This window comes from Eumetopias jubatus, unplaced genomic scaffold (genome assembly GCF_037043125.1).
Source record: "Eumetopias jubatus isolate StellerSeaLion01/CBP00866 unplaced genomic scaffold, mEumJub1_p1.0 scaffold_6, whole genome shotgun sequence".
In the NCBI taxonomy this organism is placed as follows: domain Eukaryota; kingdom Metazoa; phylum Chordata; class Mammalia; order Carnivora; family Otariidae; genus Eumetopias; species Eumetopias jubatus.
This window is the reverse complement of record NW_028274812.1, coordinates 108,762,191-108,778,608: the sequence shown is the minus strand read 5'-3', so window position 1 is coordinate 108,778,608 and position 16,418 is coordinate 108,762,191. Positions and strand designations below refer to the sequence as shown.

At 52.6% G+C, this 16,418-nt stretch overlaps 1 protein-coding gene across 4 annotated transcripts in view; it reads left to right on the top strand.

The window, feature by feature from the left end:
• Positions 1-16,418, top strand: part of FOXP4 (forkhead box P4) — a 49,750-nt gene that overhangs the window by 8,745 nt on the left and 24,587 nt on the right. For all 4 annotated transcript variants that reach the window (XM_028097812.2, XM_028097810.2, XM_028097811.2 and 1 more), the window contains exon 2: positions 9,559-9,778. In XM_028097812.2, coding sequence (XP_027953613.1) covers positions 9,575-9,778 — 204 coding nt within the window. In that variant the 5' untranslated portion in view covers positions 9,559-9,574. The remainder of the gene's footprint in view (positions 1-9,558; positions 9,779-16,418) is intronic.

Sequence of the window (16,418 nt, the reverse complement as noted above, 5' to 3'; positions counted from 1 at the left end):
TTTCCCAGCTCCGAATCAATGGCTTTGATATGCTAATTAGGGAGTAATTTAATTTCAAAAGGCCGCAATTAACAAGGGTGTTGTGGACATGCTGTAGTTAAGCGGAGTAATCTAATTTGCATTAGTAACAAGCAGGGACTAATTAGAAGCTTAATTAGACACTTAGATGGCTCTTATGTTTACTTTCTTAATGAGATGGAGTGGGATCTTTGGTTCTCTTTCTTTTTTATTTTTTTTTTTTATTGTTAATTCTTCCTCCTGGTATGGTTCTAGAAAGGAGTGTTGAGGGAGGCCACCTTGCTAGGGCCTGGTGGGAGCATTTCAGGGCTGGGGTGGGTAGAAAGTACACTGGGTGGGGAGGGGGGGCAGTGGTGAGGAAAGGTTTAGATTCCAGGGAGATTCCAAAGTGACTGCCCTCCAGGCCTTGCCACCTCTGAGGTGGGATTCCGGAGAAGAGCACTGATTTGGGAGTCAGAAGAGCTGTAGGGTTTCAGTTGGGCTCAGCCTCCTAGCAGCCAGGTGACCTTGTCAAGTCAGTAGGCATCTTCAAAGTGTGGTTCCTTCATCTGTCAAAGGAATTCCAGGTTGTATGCAGAAGAGGGGAGGGGACAGGGCATGGGAAAGGGCTTTCAAGGACTCTGTGAGTGGGATGGCTGTTATTAAAATAAAATATAGTCACAAATTTGTGTGCCCAGGCTTCCCTTCCTTGGGACTCCTGACTCAGCTTAGAAGTCACCTCCCACTGGAAGAGCCTTCCCAGAGTATCCGCATTCCCTCTAGGCACCCATAGCCAGCCACCCAGTGTCAATTTAACATAACATTTGTAAAGCTGTGTGTCTTACAGAGGGGAGGTTCTCAATCCTGGCTGCAATTGACGTTTAAGATTTTTTTTTTTTTTTTTTTTTGAGAGAGCTCAAGTGGGAGGAAGGGCAGAGGCAGAAGGGGAAGCAGACTCCCCACTGAGCAAGGAGCCTGATGCAGGGCTAGTGCCCAGGACCCTGGGATCGTGACCTGAGATGAAGGCAGACGCTTAACCGACTGAGCCACCCAGGCGCCCCTGCATTTGAAGTTTAGAATGGACAAGATTTTAAAATTATCCATGCCTGGGTCCCACTCTCCAGAGTCCAGTTTGATGACGGGTGCAGCCTAGGTATTGGGTATTTTTCTTAACGCTGTGTTTGCCTGGGTGTCTCTCTTTCTCTCCTAATGTGTAAGCCCCCAAAAGCAAGGGCTGTGTTTTGTTCCCTCTGTCTGCCCAGATCCCAGTACGTACTGTGTTCAGTATTAGCTGCAGGCAGAGGGCCACCAGCCCGCTGTGTGCCCTGTAAACTCACCCAAGTGTTGCTTTTTGAATGCCTGATGCAGGATCTGAGAATCTTCTGGAAACAGACCTGAGGAGAATGGAGGGAAAATGCTAAAAAGGTGAGGGGGCTTGTGAGTCCTCCAGGGTATGGGTGCTTTGCCAAAGGTAGGATAAAATTGGTACAAATTTCATGGATGTCAATTAGGGAATAAATGTATTAACAGCCTTAAAAATACACAGTTCCACCTAAACATGTATCGTAAACAAATAGAAAGGTCGAGTATTCTGTTCGCATAAGGGTGTTTACTGCAGCGTCCTAGAAAAAAAAAAGGTAATCTGGATGTCCAACTCTAGGGGATTGGCTAAATAAATTCTGGAACATGCAGCCCATTCGAGCAACTATGTGACCACTAAAAACTGTTGCTTAAAATATTTGATGTCATGTGGAAATGGTTATGGTAGTAAGTGGTGAGTGGAAAAATAGGAAAATTCAAACCATGTACAGATTATGACCCCAGTTTCACTTTTTAAATGTTTATATGCCAAAGAGAGTGAAAATGAACTGACTAGAAAGGGTGGATCCCAAAAGGCTAGCTCTCTGGGTAGCACAATTACGGGTACAACTTTTTTCTTTATACTTTTTTTTCCTCTTCAAAGTGTTCTACCAAAGTGTCTGTTACTTTTAAGATTAAAAAATAAAGTTATTTGAAACTTGGGAGAGAACTTGAAGCAGCACAGGATGGTGGTTCACCTTCCAAATCAGAGGCTTTTTGCCACCTTTTATTTATTTTTAAAGATTTTATTTATTTGAGAGAGAGAGCATGTGTGCATGTGCAGCGAGAGAGCAGGGGGAGGGGCAGAGGGAGAAGCAGGCTCCCCGCTGAGCAGGGAGCCCGATGCTATTCGGGGGCTTGATCTCAGAACCCTGAGATCATGACCTGAGCCGAAGGGAGATGCTTCACCCACTGAGCCACCCAGGCGCCCTTGCTGCCAACTTTTAGAGAGGCAGATCCTCACCCTGCCATTTGCACTAAGTTCCTCGGGCCCTGAAGTTTTGTGCTGAGAGGTCTTGAATGGCCCCTAACACTGGGGCATATGGCTGCTATTGTGTCATTTAGGGAGAATCTTGGGCAGAAATTGGAGTACAGAGGGAAGCCTAGGGTCCCCGCCTCTGACCCACCCAAAGGAGAGTCCCAAAGTACGGGACGACATGGGCTTGGAGCGGGATTAAGCTTTTTCTGGAACTCAAGAGAGCCCCATCTTCTTGGGGAAAGGCACCATTGGCCTAATCAGAAAGCCAGGTAGCGACGTGACTCACATCATCCTGCTCTGGTTTGGGGACGCATTTTGGAGCTACAGAGACATTCTAACCCATGGGCCCTGCCTCACTTTCCTCAAATGCTGAACCCAGGGCTGTGATAAAGGATCCTAAACCCTGGTCCGCTCAGAGTTGAGTTATAACAGGACTTTCTGGGCCCCCGTAATTATAGCCTCCTCTGAGTGGCTTCTTCATGTATTGGATTTTATTTGCTATCACAGCAACCCTGAAAGTAAGATTTATTGGTATTAGCCCCAAATGACAAATAAGGACACTGAGGCTCAGACTGGTGACCTCACTGCTCAGTGCTCTCCATACAAAGATAAGAGACCAGAAATTGGTCAGCAGGTAGGATGGCAAATGAGTGGCTCGCTAAGGAGGGCCAAGGCCAGAAGTGGCTACTGCCCGAACCCTCATCTCTTCTGGCAGCCTGACCCCACAGGCCTTTGGGGCCTGAGCTGAATGAGGGAGGGGGATCCCCAGGCCTTTGCATGATGGATGGGGAAGCGTTCTTCGGTTACTTGTAATGTCAGTGCTTATTGCTTTGAAAAGCCCTCTGCTTTATGTCCCTGACACAAGATCTGATAGCAAGACAGCTAGAAAGATAGGGAAAGAAAATGGGAAATATAAGGCGTCTTCATGCTCTATGTGGTACCCAGGTCTTTTTATGGAATCTAGCAATATGTCCATTTCAAACACTTTTAGCTCTCGAAAAGTCTGAAACTGGCAACCTCTCTTACAAAGTAAGGGCCCTTGCCTATGCTGTTTCCCCTGCATTCAGTGTATACTTCACCTGGCCAACACCGACTCACCTTTCATTTCTGAGCATAAATGCCATTTCCTCGAAAAGAAGGCCTTCCCTGCATTCCCCTCCCCGCCCCCGTTTAAGTTAGAGTCCCCTGTTTATTCCCTGTACTCACATTTGATGGAACCTACTTTATGTGAGCTTATCTATATATTTGTGTCCTCATTTATCATCTGCCTCCCCTCATGGGAACCATGAGCTCCAGCAGAGTAGGGCCTGTGCCCTGTTCTGCTCAGGTCTGCATACACAGAGCCTGGTGCACTGTAGATGCTTAAGTATCTGGCGAACCAGTGAATAGATGAAGGGTCATTGCTGGTGCTGTACGCTCTTGGCCATCCAATGGAGGAGAGAGAAGAATGACTTCGTTCATGGCCAAAACTCTACTAGTGGCTAAATTTTCAAAAAGACAAATGCCAGATTTACCCAGTAAAAAGGGGTGGGGGTGAATAGGATCCCCATTATTACAAATTACCCTCAAAGCATCTAGGGCACTGCTGCACTGGTTTGTTCAAGATTTGGAAACCTGCAGAGGGCAGGGACCAGATTCCAGTGTCCTGCAAGATAGATCATCAGGGTTTGTCTTTTTTTTTTTTTTTTAAGTAAGTTCTATGCCCATCGTGGGGCTTGAACTCACCACCCCGAGATCAAGAGTTGCATGCTCTACCAACTAAGCCAGCCAGGCACCGCCCCCCACCTCCCTGTCAGTGTGTGTTTGTCTTAATCAGGCACTAAATCCATGTTGAATGAATAAATGGCCTTGGAGATGGATTGTCTCATTTTGCCCATCAGGCAGCTCGTAAAGTCAGTGGTCATCACCGGGAGACCTGTGGTCTTGGACGAGCAGCACCAACATCACTTGGGAACTTTTTAGAAATGAGGATTCTCAGGCGCACTCCAGACCTACTGAATTAGAAACTCTGGGCCTGGGGCCCAGCAGTCTGTGTTCTGACAAGCCCTCCAAGGGCATTCTGATGCATTCAAGTTTGAGATCATCTGGCTTAAGGTTTTGGCCCATTTCGTTCTCCCTTCCTACTACCCCGTGATATATTTTAAGAAGCTTCATCTGTCTTTTATTGTAGTCGGCTTCCTGATCTTTCTTGGAAGTCGACAGGGGTATACACTGTAAATAGATGGCTACATCTAGTCTGGTTTCCCCCATTATACAGAGGAGAAAAGGGGGTAATGAACTTGGTTGGCCCAAGTCCCCCAGCAAGTTGGTGATAGACGGGGGGCCACATGCCAGGTTTCCCGACTTCCAAGCTCAGGTTCTCAGCTCTCTCCCTGACTAGATTGTGGGTTGGTGGAGGGCTGGAAGCTGTGACTACTTGTTTCAACCCAAACCACCACCATTGCTGCGGGTACGAGTTACCTGTGGTCACGCCCCCATGGCCTTGCTCTGGTTAGAGCTGGGGTGCAGCAGCTGTCCAGTTGCTGCGTGTGCACATGTGCGCTGGGGGCTGCCCCGCCCCTTCCCCCCCTCCCTTGCGGGTAAACTCCGGGCATCCATCAGTCTGTTAATTGCACTAATTAGAGATCGCAGAGGTGTTAATTGGAAAACCCTGGTATTGTGCCTGTTTGGGGAAGAAAACGTCAATAAAAATTAATTGATGAGTTGGCAAGGCGGGCGGCGCGGGTTCACGGCAAGGCGCAGGGTGTCGTGGCAAATGTTACGGCTCAGATTAAGTGATTGTTAATTAAAAAGCTACGGTAATTAATACTCCCTGTACCATATGTGCCCACGGAAAAGGCACAAAGGTTTCTCTGCGTGTGGGGCTCCCGGCCCTTCTTCCTCTCACCCAAAACACCCTAGTCCTTGGGTTCTCCTTTTAGCCCCAAGGTGGGTAGAACCCGTCACTTCTTGCCTGGGAGGGGACCAGGCAGACCAGGAAAGTTACAAGGAGGCGTCCCCTGTGACATGCCCGCCAGGGTTCTTCGAAGGGCCAGGAGCCTCAGGGGAAGTGGGTGCCCCCAGCGGCCCGCAGCCTCCCCCAAAGCGGAAGAGGAAACTGCGGCTTTGACCCAGCTTCCTTCCTTTCTTCCTAAGGTGTCTGCAGGAGCTTCGGGGCCTGGCCCAAGGCTCTGAGGTGCGCTGGCTCCAGGCAAGGGGTTCCTTGAGAGATGGGAGACTGGGGACCTGCTTAAAGGTGGGACTAGAGCCCCAGAGAGAAATCCTAGACCACCTAAAAACAATTCGGCCTCAGTCACTTGCCCCTGTCCCCAACACATGGTAGAAGATGGGTCAGGGAAGGCTGGGGTGGGTGCGGGATGAGGGCCTCAAATTTAGCGAATCCTAGAAAGACCTAATTGCCCGCTCCTGACGTGCTGTATGAAGGAAGACCAACCGGGTGACTTGGGCAAGGGGCAGTAACTTGCCCAAGGTCACATAGCTGGCCTTGAAACCAGATGGTCTCCTTCCCCAAGCTCTCCTCTTCTGCAGGAGTGTGTGGAGAGAGGGGGTGGGGCAGGAGTGAAGGGAGGAGGGGTCTCTTGGAGGGTGCCCCCCCACCTGTCCCAGAGAAGGCAGCTCAGGTCCACATTAGGTGGAGCCCTTTGGGCAAGGGACCACAGCCGTGACTCAGATGGGCCCTCGGTGGCTCCCACCGGCCACTAGAACGCTGTGGCTTCATGTGCACATGCTGAGACTAGGGAGTTTTACTCCTGGAGCTTTCCAACTCTGAAAAGACCTCCAGGACCACCTCTCCATGTAGAAATGGGGAAACTGAGGCCTAAAGGAGGAAGGCAGAGGATTCACAGCTGGTTGTGGCTGAGCTCAGGCCCCTGCCTTCTCCTAGCCAGGGTCCAGGTTGTCAGGGCACTGCTACCAAGGCCTGCCTCCAGCACCCCACCCCGGGCCCAGCTGCCCTGGCCCCCAGAGCCTGCGCACCCACAGGGCAGAGAACACCCCAGTGCTATCACAACACCCAGTGGAGAGATGGGCAGGAGGCGTGAGGCTGCTGGTATGCTCATCCTCAGAGGGCAGAGAAGGTGAGGGTGTGGAGATGCCTGGGACCATGTGCAGATTTGGATGCGTGTTGAGGGGTGGGTGGGAGCAAGGAAGGAGGTGAAAGCCCTAGGAGAGGGCAGAGCATGCCACATGGGAATTAATGCCATTCATACACCCTGCGGAAATGACTTTTCAAATGCATATAATCTCAAGCATGCAAATGAGAGGCTTGCTTCACCCTGTTTAATATGAATGATCGGTCCTTGAATAGCTATTATTACACGCCACATTGCAGCAATTATGTTCACTGGGTGTCGCTCTGTACCCCCCCATAAAAAGACAGAAAAGAAAGGGACACCTCTGTTTGCAGCCTCCTTCCTTTCTTCTCCCTTTTTCCAAACTCGCTGTCTGATCTACAACTTTATGGTGTGTGTGTGAGTGTTGGAAGGGGGGCACTCTCCCTTACCCCAGGGAAGTAACTGCTGGGTTCTCTTTCCTTTCTCCTGTGCACACACACATACCCCTGAGGCTCTGGTCTTTGTCCCCCTGGGGCCCAGGAGTTCTCAGATCTCAGAGAAGCTAGACTTGGGATCAAGGCAGGCAGCTGCTCTCTACCCCCAGCAAGGCCAGGGTTGGGGAAGAGGGAGCAGAGTGGGCCCCTGCTGTTGCCCCATCCCCCTTATGTGTAGCTGGGGCCCTGGCCTGAGTGGGGGAAGGTGCTCTGTAGGCTGCTGGCAGGGATCAGGGTGGGTGGCTCAGAGGAGGGGGTTGGGGCCCTGTGCTCTGACGGGTGGAGGATGGCGCCCACCCCATCCATCATTTGGCAGCCACTGGCTCTCGGGCTGACACGGCCATTAAGGCCTGGGCCCAAGTGCTCAATCTCTTCCGAACCATCGCCCCCAACCTCACCCTCGCCCTGGCTCACCTCCTCTCAGAACTCAGGAGTGGGAGCGGCAGCTGGGGGACAAGCCCTTGGAAACACACAGAAACGCACAAACACGGGACACATTAGCAGCATAGGGTTGCCCAGGGGGCCACACAGATCAAGCCATTAGGACAAAGACACCTGGGGTCACAGATGGAGAGGGGCACAGGAGCACACGTGACCGGTGGGCTGCCCATGGACCCTTAACACCTCTCTGTCCCCTTCACAAGCCTCCAGGCCCTCACATTCCTCCCAACTCTGCTTCCAGCAGGGACAAAAACAGCAAGTGGCACAGCCAAGGGTGGGAAAAGAGTTCTTCCAGAGTGAAGGGAGAGAATTTCTGGGCAGGAGGGAGATGCTCTTGGGAGCGGCCACCTTGGGGAAGGAGCTAGGGAAACAATCCAGCCTCTCCCAGCAGCTCTCTGGTCCGCTCCTCAGCTGCCTACCAGGAGACCCTGCGGTCCTGGGTCTGCCTAGGCCAAAAGGGGACCAAGAAGGGAAGAACAAATGAACCCTGGCTGGCTTCCATAGGTCCCTCGATCTCTGTGCGATCTGGACCAAGTCTTGGGCCTCTCGGAGCCTCAGTCTTCACCCTTACAAATAGGGCAGGTGGAGAAGGGGTGAATTGGAGCTCACGTGATGCAAGGTGGTTTTACATGTGCTGTTTTATTTACTCCTCACAGGACTCCAAGAGGCTGAGATTAATTGCTTCCACAGACAAGGAAACTAAAGTTTAGGGAAGGTATTTTTTTTTTTAAAGATTTTATTTATTTATTCATGAGAGACAGAGAGAGAGAGAGGCAGAGGGAGAAGCAGGCTCCCAAGGAGCAGGGAGCCTGATGTGGGACTCGATCCCAGGACTCTGGGATCGTGACCTGAGCCGAAGGCAGACGCTTAACCATCTGAGCCACGCAGGTGCCCGTTTTTTTTTTTTAAAGTTAATTTATTTAAGTAATCTCTGTACCCAACATGAGGCTCATACTCACTACCCTGAGATCAAAAGTCACATGCTCTTCTGACTGAACCAGCCAGGCGCCCTGAGGTTTAGGGAGTTTAAGACGCGTGTCAAAGATCAGTGGTGGGTACCAACCAGGTCCCTTTTGACTGCAGTCCATGTTCCTTTCAAGGGCGTCTGGCTTTGGGGATAGCTGGGGCCTGCGGACACTCCAGACTTGGCGAGCAGCCCTGTATACACACACCCCACCCCCGCACCCCCGCACCCCCGCGTAGCAGATGTTGGAACCTCCTTGAGTGGTAGAAGGAAGCTCAGGCCTTCTCCTGGCTACCTTTGACCGTCCAAACATACCCTCTCTTTCTGGGAATGCTTCCACCACTGGAGAAACACCTGGGGGAGGGAGGGAGGGCACAGGATTCAGGCCTTGACTCTTTGCCTTGAACTCTCTGGACCCTCAGTTTTTCCATCTGTAAAATCAGGATGATAATGACTACCTCGCACCATCCTTGTGAGAAGGCATCATGGTACTTATAGAAACAGTAAATATTATGGAGTGTCTGCTTTTGGCCAGGTGCTGGGCTGAGGGCTTTAGAATGGCAGGGTGGGGAAGTGGGACCATTGGCTGCCTTCACCGGCAGCTCCAGGCCCAGCCAAGGGGCTCCCAGTAGGTGCTGGGCAAAGGGCAACCACATTTGTGGAATGAATGTGGATTAGAACCTTTCTGGGTCCCAGGGAAGGAGACCCTATAAGGAGGCCCAACCCTGGGGGAAGTCTCTATCTATGGGGACACACACAGAGGTCATTACTGGTGGGGGTGAGGCTCAGCAATATGGTTGGTCCCAGTGAATAGCTCCTCCGTGCTTCCATATCCTAGCAGGTTGATAGCCTAGCGGGACCCTAGCTTCCCCAGCGCCCTAGACTGGAAGGAGAGGCCAACACAGGTTTCCCGCCCCACCCTACCCAGGGGCAGGGGTGAAGACATCACCTCCTCCCCTTCCCTGCCAAGGTCCCCTGGAAGTCCAGGAAATGTGGGGGAGGACCTGCCCCTTCCCCCCAGCCTAGGGAGAGGATGACATTGGGAGGGGGCCCGCAACCCAAGAGGGGTCCCAGGAGCCGCCTCCAGGAAGTTGAGGAGGAAGAGATACCCTAAGACGGGATTGGGGGGGCATGGGAGTATTAAGCGGTGGTGATGTGTTGTTTGGGGGTTGAGGGGCTTTTTGTTGGGGGGGGGGCTTCGGTGGCTGCCCCAGGGAGACTGCGTCCAGACTTGAGCCTTAGCCCCTCCCCCATGTCTCTCCCCGACTCCAGGTCCTGCTAGAGCGACATGATGGTGGAATCCGCCTCGGAGACAATCAGGTCGGCTCCCTCTGGTCAGAACGGCGTGGGCAGCATCTCTGGGCAGGCGGATGGCAGCGGCGGCGGGGCCGGGGCGGCGGGCTCTGGTGGCACGGGCAGGGACTCGGCGGCCGGAGCAGACAGCAACGGCGAGATGAGCCCGGCGGAGCTGCTGCACTTCCAGCAGCAACAGGTAGGATCAGGCACCCCTCCCCAGCATCTGGGAGGAGGAGAGGGGCGCGCTGGGCCTCGTCCCACACTCTCTTCCTGGCAGCGCCGGTCGCAGGCTTCCTGCCAAGCAGCTTCACTTTTAACCCTCTTGAAAAGGTCCAGCCTCCAGGGACCCCCCTCTGTGCCCTCCCATTCCAGTGGCCACCTAAGGGGGGCGGGGAGCCGTGCTCCCAGGAGAGAGAAGTGGGACCCAGGAGGCCCACAAGTCAGGGAGCTTGGAACAGTCTGAGAAATGCCCACAAAAAGAGACGCCCCGGGCAGTAGGCTTGAGAGTGTGTCTCTGGGGTGGGTGGTGGCCTCGGCTCTCCTCCTGCACACTGGCTAGGTTAACAGGGTTGCGACAGGGAGACCACTCTCTAGGGTGCATGTTCCTTGGAGGAATGGGCTGTGTACGCAGCGGTATCTTTACTTTATTTGTATTGTAAAATATTCCCCACCGCCATCTCTGCCTGGGCCCCTAAATCCAAGCCGTGAAGAAATGAAACTTCCAGGCACTAGAGTCCAAAGCAGCTAGGAAAAGGCCAAGAGCAGGAGGTGATGACAGGCCTCCATTTTTAGGGGTCAGACTGGGAATCCCTATCTGCCTCCTCCTTCTCTTTTCTCCCCTCCATCATTCCACCCTAAGCTGCAGAGTTCAGGAGTTCAAGACCAGCCGCTGAAGTTTGAGAGGCCCTGGGGTGGGGAGCCTGGTTGGGTGATGACAGAGCAGGGGCCCCAGGTTCTGGCCCCACGGCCCCACCCCTGGAAAAAGGGAGAATCATGCTTGACAAGTTCAGGAGAACCGGCCCAGCCAGCCCTGGCCTTGGGATTCTCCTCCTTTTATTTGACTGCTCCCCAAGCTAGCTGGTGGCACTACCCCTTGGGGGCTCCACTGAGAATGCATAATAGTTAGGTCCTGCGCGCATCCCACGCACACCCCCACCCCTGCCTCAAGTGTGCACAGATGTGTATACCCATCTTGCCCTCATGTTCTCTCCCAGGCTCACCCTGGGGCTCCTCCCCTGATCCATAGCCCCTCATAGGGCCCTTTCCCACCACACTCTGCAGAGCGGGAGGTCAGACTTGGAGCAGCACCGTCCGAAGCCCAGCGCCCTGCCCGGAGTTGGTCAGCCACCACTAACACAGAAACTGAACCAATGCGGGTTAAGTCTCAGCCAGCCCCTTAACCAGCAGGACAACCTTGGCCAAGTCCTGGGGCCTCCCTTGAGCCTTGGCCTCCTCAATGCCTAAAGTATCGGGTTTTTAGGATCAGGTGCAATTTGAGCGTGAAGTCTCTTCACACACCGAATGGCCCATGTGGATGCTGACAGAATTGAGGACTTTAGAAATCACTTCCTCTTACGGACTGTGGAGACCTGTCACCTTTCCCTGGGGAGATAGCTCTTGGGAGTTTGCTGGCATCTCCCAAGCCTTCCCAATAAGCAGGATCTCTGGGAAAGAGACCCACAGAGTTTGTGACATCTCCTGGGGACAGAAGCTCAAAGGTCCAAATTCTACCCTTTATGAAAATAATAACAAGACACACCCCACCAGAAGTCTCCAAGGCCACCCGTTTTTTATAACCACCTCTTCCCTTCCCCTACCTCTGTGCACACAGGGCTAGGAAAGATTTTGAATGTGGTGGGGGATGGGATGGGGTGGGGAGAACTACTGACACTGGAAAGTGTCTTTTAAACAATTACTTCAACTGCAGAGTGAACATAGGTATCTGTATAACTGGGAGATGTGTGGGGTGGAGAGAGACAGGACTTTCTGTACTGATCGGGTTTCTTTGCTCTGCATTGCACACAAGCCATGTTTTGCCATCTATATTCCACATTCTAGTTATTCCTGTTTGTTTTGGGGAATATCCCAAAGGCCTGGAAAATCCTATATCTGTTTCACAAATAAACTGGGGTGGAGACTTGGAGGCAGGCGGAGGGCTGTTTTATCCATTTGGGCTCACTCTAGGCCTGGTGCCTGGAGCCAAGGAAAATATTTGAGATTTAAAAAAGGTCCTGTTGGCTCTGAACTATGAAAGAACCCCACAAAATTAAAATGATAAGTTTTTCAATTAACAGGAAAGTGTGTGGCCCATCCTTCCAGCCCCAGTCTATGAGCCAGGCTTTGGGGGAAAACTTCAGGGGTAACATTTTCCGGTACCCTCAACGACAAATGTCCCTTACTATTTGTGGCGTAGATTAACTGTAGAAAAAAAAGTCCTGGCCCAGTGGGTTCCTCCTTCCTCCCCTCAGCCCCAGTCAGGAAGTCCTTCAAGGACAAACAAATGACCTTGCCTCGGTTTGGTGCTTTGGGTCTTTCTCATACGCCAGTCACTTAATCACCTGGCCAGCCCTGGGAAGTGGGTATTATTATTCCCATTCTGCAGATGAGGTGTCACTGACGGCTTGGTGACCTCAGGTCTCCCGGTTCCTGGACTGGAGCTCAGCACAGCCTTGTTTTGGCCGCTACCCTTGTCACACAGTTCCCTGTGGGAAATGGAGGGAGTGAGGCCTGGAACATAGTAGATGCTAAATAAACGTTCACTGGTGAATGCGGGAGAGCCACTCCATTCCCAGCCTTAAAAGCCCTTAGACAACTGAAAGCAGTGGAAATCAACACTCTCCGCAGGCCCTACGTCACCACTCTAGAGGAGGGAGGTTGGGGGCAGGTGTGCAGGCTGTGCACTGCTCCCACTCCTCCTCCTCGGGCCTCCTCGGGCCTCCAAGCCCCTCTCCCTCTTTCCGTCCGTCTGCTGGGCTCTGTCCCTCTACTCTGGGTAAACAAGCCCTGGAAATGCAGGCTTGGCCTTTGGGAGTAATGAGTTGACAGAGGGGAGGGAGATAAACAGGGCGAGTCAGAAGTCAGACCAGTGACAGGACTGGAGGCTGAAACAAACAGTGCCAAAGAGGGAGGCTGCATCACTTTGGAACAAGAGCAGGCACCTGTTTCCATGCAACAGCAGGCCCGGAGCTTGTTCAAACAGAGGCTAGGGGTGGGGGTGGGGGGGAGACATGGTTTGGTGGCCAGGCCCTGTCTGACTAGAGAGAGGGTCCCCAGGTGGCTGCCCCCTCTCTGAGCAGCCAAGACCCGCTGCTTCTGGCTCCCTCCTCTCAAGCCCCTGATTGCTGAGTGGCAGAGCCCCACTGCCTCCGCGCTGTCCTTCGGGCTTTCACCGGGTCTCCAGTCTCACCCCCTTACGGGAAAAGAAGGCTCACGGTGCAGTAGGCCTTGGAGCGTGCATTCATTCAGCAAACATGCATTGAACCTTATTTACACCGGGCTCCCCGCACGCCAGCTGGGGTTGATGATCCCCAGCTACTATGAAAGAATACCCTGGACCAGCAGACATGCTGGCTACCCACCCATCCCCTTCCTTCACCGAGCAAAGTCTCCTTCCTCATTGCTCCTTCCTCCCCTGTTTTCCCTCTGATGGGTTTTTTCTTTGAAGGTTGGCCTTGCATTTTATCCTAATCTGATTTCACCTGGATGAAATGTCCCCCCGAGGCGGGGGTCCCTAGGGACTGCGCAGAAACCCTTTGGGCTCTGATGGGGAGCAGTGAGGGCCAGGACGAGTGTGGGAGGTGGCGGGCCTAGAGCAGCCTGGGGAACAGGGCCTGGCCGCTCTGGCCCAGGAGAGCCAGTCTTGGGGCCAGAGGGCTGGGCCAGGCGGGGTGGGGGCTACCAGGGCTGCTGGCGGCCACACTGAAAGGCGTCCTGGGCCTCCAGAGCCTGCACTTCCATTGTCCTCAGGTTTCGGGGGTGACAGGTCAGGGAGGGTCACAGGAGGGTTGCCTAGCGTCTGGGCACTCCCACTGCAGTTGCTGTGACAACCAGGGCCAAATCCCACCCTGTTCACATCCTGTGAGGACATTCAAAGGGGTTGGGGGGCTCTGCACATTAATGGGCTTTTAACTCACCCCCTCTAAGAGATGGGGGGGATGTCAGGGCATGGAGGAAAGGAAGAATGGAAGACATTTTTGTTTTCCTCCTGCGTCTGGCCCTCCTCTGCCCAAGCTACTTAGGGGAACGGGGTGGGGAGGCTTCTGGGGTGAATTAGCACACACACCCCCACCTCACACACACTGTCAACAGTGGTCTTTGGTCCTCAGGTCAGGGGCTCGTTTCTCCTTGGGACTCATGCCCCCAGACTCCACTCTTCCTCTCTGGTCTCACATCTTCTGGACTCTTCTCTTTTCTTTCAGTAAGGTGAGGCCCTCCCCAGGAGGTGCTGGGGACCTGGAGGGGAAGGGGGCCTGAAACCCAGCTGTGCATCCAGGCTCTGAGTCTCCCACCCACGTGGGCCTGCCTGTATCAGTGCATTGCTGGTTTTCATTTTAATGGTTCTAATTTGAGAATGCGCCGATGTCATTTTTACGAGGTTGGTGTAAAAAAAATTTACAGCCTTTCCAAAAAGCTTTTTTTTTTTGCAAGGGAAAAAGGTGTAGAATCACTTCGGGGATTTTATGGTCTCCTCTCCCCCATCCTCCTTGCCCCCCTTTGCTGTGTCATTTCATTTTTTATGTCTCTGTTGGAGGACAGAGCCTAGCTAGTCAAGAACCTGGATCTCCCCAGGTCAGTACCTTTAGTGGTTGGGGCCACTGACCTCTGACCCTTCTCCCTGGGCCCCTTCCCTCCACTCTCAGGCTTCAGAGGAGTTGCATTTCAAGCAGTGGACGGAGAAGTGTTTCCTGTTTAATTCAACAAGTCCTTATTAGGCACCTGCTGTTTACTAGCTGTGGATTAGGTATCTACCCTCGGAGATTAATTATATCACTGCCTGCTTAAAATCCTCCAGCAATTCTTTCTTAAGCAAAGAATGAAATCTAGAATGAAAACCCTTGTCCCTGTGTAATCTGGCTCCTGCTCGCCTCTGGGACTTCCTCCCAGGCTACTCAGCTTGGCCACTCTGGCCTTAGTGGTTCATAATGCTCCAAGCTTAGTCCCACCTCAGGGCCCTTGCACCAGCTCTTTTTGTCCACCGTGAATACTGTCCCCTGAAAGAGTTCCCTCCTCACCCTAAATGTCTCCTCAGAGAGGCCTTCCCTGGCCCCAAAACTTAAGTAGGCAGCCAGCCATCCTCTGGGTAATGCTCAGTGTAACGCTAACCACCATCTCTTCTTAGCCTGCTTGTCTTTGTTTTCATGTCTGGTTCATCCCGTTAGAACGTGATCCCTGTTAAAGCAAACACCCGGCGTCCCCAGAGGCTAGGATGGTGCAAGTGCCCTGTGGGGCTTCACAAATCCTCGCTGCATTATTGATAAATGAATAGAGAGTCACACTAGGGCTGTGGGGGGCAGGGACAGGTGATGGGCTTTCCTGGGGCTCTTTTCAGGTTTGGGATAGGCTAACCACCACCTCCCCAATTGCCCTCCTGTGCCCCTTCCCCTAAATCTAGCCAGCCCCAGTTGAAATTAATTATCAAGACAATTTCTATCTCAGTTTTGCCAAAATTAGCTAGATGCAGACAAAAGAAGTTTGGATTTCATTTTGGCTGCCCTTCCGCACAGTCCAAATTAAACCAGAATTTGCCAGAAGGTCCTCCATCTTGCCCGGCCGCCCATGGCTCCTCTTCCCTGCACAGAGCCTCTGTCAGGCCCAGGGGATTCAGGTTCTGCCTCTGCTACTGTGTGACTTTGGGCGTGTCACTGTCCCTCTCTGTATCGTTTCCAAATCTATGAAGTGAACTACAGCTACGTTTCACAAACCATTTAGCTTAAGATCCACCCAAAGAGATAGATTTTACTTGGAGCCCTAACACACGGTTTCATGAAACAGTGCTTATGCTTTACCTAATAACTCTGATGCTTTCTTGAGTGAGTGTGTGTGTGTGTGTGTGTGTGTTCCAATTTTTTTGACCCACTAAATTGCTATTATGACCCACCATTAGATCATGACCAGCAATTTAGAAAACACAAGACTAGATGCCCTCCAACATTTCCAACTCACCAGGTCTTTGGGATTCTGCCGCTCCTACTCAAAGTTCAGCCCTTTCAAGCTCAAGTCTCTGAGCACCACATCCCCCTCCCTTGCAGTCCTCAGCCTGCAGAAAGGACCGGTAAACAGCCCTGCACCTGGCCTCCATCAAGAGCATGCCGGCCCCTCCCCCCTGAACTCTCAGAGACAGAAATGAGGGTGTGGTCTCATCCTGCCGACGACGAGAGACCCTCCTGCTCCAAGACTTGTTTTTCCTTTCATAGCAGCCCCTGTTGCCCTCCAAGCTCTGGCTTCATTCCCCTCCATCCCGCCCTCCCTGGTTGCCATCCGTTATAAGCCATTTGTTCCTAATTGTGGAGATCCTGCTAATGACTTCTGAATGGCTGAGGGGGGGAGGAGAGTTCGCCTTCATTAGCAAGACAGTTCTTGGGCTGGAGGGGGAGGGGGGCTCTAGGCTGGGGGGAGGGTTTGATGAGCGTGTCCTGCCAGGTGGCACTGGACAAAACCAGGAGCTGCCAGGGAAGGTGGCAGATTAATAGTAAAGACAAAAGTTGGTGTCCATTCCAGACCTACTGGGTGCCAGGCACTGTGCTAAGTACTCCACAAGCCTCCTGTACTCCTCACAACAGCCCTGGGAACCAAGGGCAGGGTTATCCCTACTTTGCAGAGGAAGAAACTGAGGCTCA